The sequence below is a fragment of the Ailuropoda melanoleuca genome, chromosome 2 (genome assembly GCF_002007445.2).
Source record: "Ailuropoda melanoleuca isolate Jingjing chromosome 2, ASM200744v2, whole genome shotgun sequence".
NCBI classification, from domain to species: domain Eukaryota; kingdom Metazoa; phylum Chordata; class Mammalia; order Carnivora; family Ursidae; genus Ailuropoda; species Ailuropoda melanoleuca.
Genome location: NC_048219.1, coordinates 77,438,199 through 77,443,667, shown reverse-complemented (window position 1 = coordinate 77,443,667; position 5,469 = coordinate 77,438,199). Strand labels below are relative to the sequence as shown.

General features: G+C 55.0%; 1 protein-coding gene across 1 annotated transcript; it reads right to left on the bottom strand.

Moving 5' to 3' along the window:
• Positions 1 to 510: 510 nt before the first annotated feature.
• Positions 511 to 4,838, bottom strand: PROK1 (prokineticin 1). The gene is made up of 3 exons (XM_002928299.1): positions 4,767 to 4,838; positions 2,130 to 2,255; positions 511 to 630 (listed from the first exon to the last, which is right to left on the bottom strand). Exons 1-3 carry the CDS (start codon positions 4,836 to 4,838, stop codon positions 511 to 513), a joined length of 318 nt encoding a protein of 105 aa, XP_002928345.1.
• Between the last annotated feature and the right edge of the window lie 631 nt (positions 4,839 to 5,469).

Sequence of the window (5,469 nt, the reverse complement as noted above, 5' to 3'; positions counted from 1 at the left end):
CGAACTACTCCCCGGTCACCCCTCACAGGCCTCATGAAAAGGGCCTGAGGCTCAGCCCAGGACCTGTCCCCTCAGAGCAATACAGCCAGGGGAATGTGTTGGAGACTGCGGGATTCAGGCAGAAGAACGCGTGTAGGAAGGGGGTGAGACGGGCCCAGGGAGGAGGACAAGTCATCTCTGAGCAGCATCCGGATGAGTGAGGCAGAGGCTAAGGGAAAAGAATCCCCTTCCTGTTACTTACAACCTCTCTGGCAGCCTGAACAGAACGGGGAAGAGAACTAGTCAGGCCACCTCTCGGACCACACCCCGAAGCTGGGACCGCGGGTGTCGTGTGTCTGCTTGCACGCACGTAGGTGGGCTAGGGCGGAGGGACCCAGGAAGACCGTTTGGGGAGTGGGGGCAGGGCGTTGGGGGAACTGGGCCACGTGACAGAAATAAAAGTCCCTAAGAGGTGACCCCAGGCTGAGCTCATGCAGGGGCCCAGGGTGCGTCCCGCCAACAGACAGTCTCCTAGAAGTTGATGTTCTTCAGGTCCGTGGAGCAGCGGTACCGGCCATCCAGGCACCTGGAGCACAGCAGGCTGGGCAGGCAGGGGCAGGTGTGGTGCTGGCGTTTCCGGAAGAAGGGGACCTGGGGAAAGAGGAGAAGAAGGAGGATGCCTTTGCCATAAGGGAGGTGGGCCTCCTGGCAGGAGCCTCTGGCCGGTGTCTCATCCCTCCAACCAGCACAACAATCATGGTTATTACAGAGGGGGAAACTGAGGCACAGTGGCTGAAAGACATGCCAAGCTCATGCAGCTAATTTGTGGAGGAGCCAGGATTTGAACCCAAGCATACATGGCTCTCGGGACAATGTAATCAGCCACAACACTGTGCTGTCCATTCCAGCCTTAAACACGCTGTCTAGCTTAGGACACGCTGCCTAGCCAGGTCCTCTCACCGACCCAACAGCTGCGTGCATGCACGCACACACATGTGACTGAATATCACTTACATCTCGGCTGTGATGTGCTCAGCGCTGGGGGTGCTAGGGAGGCAGCGGTGGACAGGACAGACACCGTCCCTGCCCTGTGACTCACCTCGAGACTAAACTATGGAGGTTTCCTCAAGGGAGAGTGAACAGGAATGGTTATGATCATACACAGGGCCAGAATGCTCGGGTTCAAATCCCAGGTCTGTTGCTTCCCAGCTGTGTGACCACTGGCAAGCTCTTTAGTCTCTGTGTCTCAACTTTATCATCCGCAAAATGGGTCAATAATAGCCCCTACCACATATGGTTGTAAAGAGGTTTAAACTATATAATTGCAAAAGCACTTAGTCTGAAAAGTGGCCCATAGTAAGCACTCAGCAGTAGCTTTTATTGCCACTGGTGTCCCCTTGGGGAATATAGCTCTGCGGCCGAAGCACCTCCCACGCCCCGGGCGGCACTGGCTGCCGCACTGTCCCACCTCCCCATCCCCCAAGCGGTCCAGATCGGGAGGGTGACCACAGGAGGATGCTCTGAACCCAGAAGAAACCGGGGCTCCTCCGTACAGGTCTCCTGCACGGACTCCTGAACCACAGGGAGCCCAGGGGAGGGGGCTCCTGTTCCCGGCCCTTCTATGCCCCCCGGGCTGGGAGCTGCCTGTCAGGGGACGGGAGCAGGGCGTGTAGGGCCCAAAAGAGTACAAGTGCCTCCTTAAAGCATATACCCTGGGCCGTGGCTTGAATCCCCCTAACCAGACCCATCCCTTAGACGGGAGGCCATTCTGTGGGTCTTATTTCATGTTCTTGAGGGAAGGTTCCTAGGGGCAGAGGACATTCGGGACCCCTTGAGAATCTGAGTTCATCAGATGTGAAAGAGACTTCAGACGTACATCGGTCTCTTCCCCTCATATATGTGAGGCGACTGAGGCCCAGAGCAGTCATGCTAATTGCCCGAAACCACTCAGCAAATGAGCGGCTGGGTTCCAGCCCCCAGGTCTAACAGACTGTGTGATCAGCAGTCCCCACACCACCCCAGGCTGCCTCCAAGCAGCGAGGAGGCCGTGTCCAACACCCGTGAGATGTTACTAGAGTCAGAGTCAGAAAATCGGGGTCCAGTCCCAGCCGTCTTGTTGGCTCTGGGCTCTGAGCAGGTCTGTGCAGTACCTTGTGGCTGCCCGGGTGACACTCCTCTCCTTCCCGCCCCAGCGGGGTGCACATCCGAAGCCCACGCAGCCACAGGCTGATGGCACAGCAGGTGCCCGCCCCACACTGGACATCCCGCTCACAGGCCTGTGAGGAGAGACAAAGCAGCCATTCGTGCCCGTTAGTGCCACCCAAGAGACACCAGAAGGGAGAGGAATGTCCGAAACCCGCACAGAAGCCTCGCACCCCCGGACAGCACTTCCGTGCTCCTGCTCCGCTCAAGACAGGATGCTCAGGGCTCAGCGGGGCATCAGAACCGCACCTGAGGACCCCTCTGAGAGCCTCAGAGGCCACCCAGTAGGGAGCCAACGCTCCTCTTGGGACCAAGCCAGAGGTCAGGAGACACAGCTCTTGCAGCGCCAGCCAATACTCCAAGGATGCTGGTGAAACGGAATTGATCTGAGTTCCTAGAAGTGGGAAGGGCACTGATGGCCCAAGCCCCAAGGGTGCCAGTCCTTGGACCAAACTCTCCAACCTTGACCCCACCCCAGGGGCTGGTGCCTCCCCTCCGCATGCTGTCCCTCCTCTTGGCCCTCCCCAGAAGCCCAGCCTCACCCGAGGTGCCAGCGCCCCAGAGAACAGGGTCTCCCCCGGTGCTTCTCTGCTGGCCTCCTTGACCCCCAGATAAGGATGGACCCCTCTGGGTTGGGCTCCAGAACAGGAACTGAGCGGCCTTGCCTGGTTTCTGGAAGTTGCCATTTGTAAAGAAGCCCACATAAGCCTGCTTTGAACAAAAGCCTGAACTGGGGGAGATAGACCTCTGAACTGCTCCAGCCTCAATCGGGGCCACGATGGAGAAGCACCCGCTCTTGGCACTCCCACAGAAGTTTGGTGGCTTTTCGGAGCTGAGATTCACAGCTGGGTTGGGGTTCACTCTTCCTCCGGCTGAAGGCCACGGAGCACCTTCTGGCTACCTGAGTGGGACCTGGCAGAAACCAGAAGCTGCCAACTTGCTCAGCCCGGGGGGCGGAAAGTGGGGGTGCGGGCTCTGCTTGCCACCCAGAGGAAGTACGGGTGACATTCACCTGGCTGTGCAGGTCTCAGCCCAGCGAGGGCACATCTCACACACTCACCAGCCCCTGCAAGCCCAGGATTAGGGCCAAGCAGACCCTCCCTGACTCTTCTTCCACAGAGGTGGGGGGGCATCATTGTCCTGCTCTGGCAGGAGGGACCATCGAAGCCTGAATCCGGGATGGTCACAGTCCAGGGAGCAGGGGTGCGTGGTGGCGTCTGCCCAGCCTCTTCCTGGGAGTCAGCCTCGGGGCACCAGCAGGGCATGGAGAGTGGAGGGAGACCCTGACCCCCTGAGCACTGGGTCCCACCCTCTCCTTGTCCTGTCTGTCACGCATGTCCTCCGACCCTAGACTCCTCTCTCCCTGTGCTTTTCAAAGGGTCCTCTTGAAGGGTTTACTAGTAGGAGATTGTCCCACCACCACTCATTCAGATGTTGGAGCTGGCCCAGTGAGGTCCCTGGGCGTCAAGGTCAACCCACAGCTCCCATCCCCCTTGGTGGCTTCTCTCCTTTGTTCTTAGCCGCCCCAATCATCCGGCTACACAACAGGAGGGTTCAGAGGCTGACTCATTAAGTATAATTTTGCCCTAACAATGTTATTCATGCTCTGGGTCTCAAAAGCATTGACTTGCCTTTAATATGTGTTTGCCTTTGAAACTTAAGTCTTTTTCCTTTAAAAAGAAAAAGAAAAGTTTTCCTTTCTGTGACCACGAAAACTAATGCAATTCCAAGAATCATTTGGCATTTTTCTACATTTCCATTCTCTATGTAAAAAGTTGAAGGACGCTGGGGGAAAAAATTCTCTCTCTCTCTCTTTTTTTTTCCTAGAGGCTTTTATCTGGAAAGCTCTCAGGTATTATTCTCCATTTCAGTAAGAATGGTCCCACCACCGTAACACATTGAGGGTGGTCCCCGGGGGAGAGCCCCAGTCTGAGAGTTTCGAATTCTAAGATAGGCAGCGCCTCTATGTGGGAAACCTCCACTGGGAGACTAAATTTCCATTTGTTACCTGATGCTTGCACACCCAGCCAACTGCTCTGATCAGAACCGGGCACAGTTAAAATACATAAATAATAAAGGAAGGAAAGAATTTCAAGACAATCTTTCTTAAGAGTAGAAAAACCAGAGGTTAAACATCCCCAATTAAAGCTAATAAGGTCACTGCCTTTAATTAAGTCAACATGCAGTATAAATTACACTTAACATGTGGCCAGACTGTATATGAAAACCAATATTTACACAAAAGATAAATTACGGGGTGCTAACCAACTTTATGAAAGAATTCCTTATTACACAATTAGGAATCTTCATGTTCCCAAAGGTCTAAACTTCAAAATATTTGATGTCTAATGCAATTGGAAGTAAGATTGGATTTACACACAGCCTCTCCAAAGGATATCCCTTCTAGGAGGGGGGTAAGGTCTAACTAATCTGAAAATCATGTGGAATGCCTCTCTGAAATGCTGGCTGACCACTGACTCCCCAGGTTTTTTTGGTTTGCCCCCTGCGTGGTTGCTGGCTCCCATCCCGTACAGACCCCGACACCCTCCCAAAACCCGGGGCATAGAGGGACTTGGATGCCTTACCCCCGTGATCACGGCACAGTCCGACACAGTCACCAGAAGGAACATGATGGAGACCCGCATGGCACCTCTCATGGTCACTTGGGGTGAAGGCACAACGCTGGCCGCTCCACGGCCTCTCGCCTGCTCCCACTCAGCCTCCCACGCCAGCTGGGAAAGCCAGGCTGTCCGGCCCCCTCCCTCCTCCCAGATTTATGCAGTCCGATCCAGGCTGCCTGTGGGTGCCTCTCTCTGCTTTTCCCTTCCCCGTCACCAGTGCTATTCAGATGATCTCAGGGACGAACATGAGACCTGAATCCCTGATGACATCAAATCACCATCAAAACCAATAAAAATGAACACATCGGGGGCGTTGACGTGGCTCGAACTCTCCGAGGAGCACGAAGATGCAGTCAGTTACGTACGGTTCACTCCACAGTCTTCGGCGCCTCTGGGGTATCCTTCTAGTCTGCTTGGGCCGGGGGATGGGCTGGGGGGGTGGCTCTGGCAATGAATGAAGGGATTTACAACAACACCATTTATCCTTTCCTGCTCTGAACCGTGCAGCATACAGTATCATCAGTCCCCTCGCAGTCAAGCCAACAAGAATTATCTGGGCGTTTACCATTTGTTCAGCACCGAGTTGGTGGCCCAGAGGACACAGATGGGTAAGGCAGGGTCCCTGGTCCTCTAAAAGGTTAAAAGTCCAATAGGGAAACATAGGACA

Bases quoted from the DNA above. Each gene is read 5' to 3' on its own strand.
- PROK1 (XM_002928299.1), bottom strand. From the start codon at position 4,838: ATGAGAGGTGCCATGCGGGTCTCCATCATGTTCCTTCTGGTGACTGTG. The intron at 2,256-4,766 runs GTAAGGCATCCA...CTCTCCTCACAG, and splicing joins ACTGTGCCGTGATCACGGGG to GCCTGTGAGCGGGATGTCCA. The intron at 631-2,129 runs GTACTGCACAGA...CTCTTTCCCCAG, and splicing joins GTCACCCGGGCAGCCACAAG to GTCCCCTTCTTCCGGAAACG.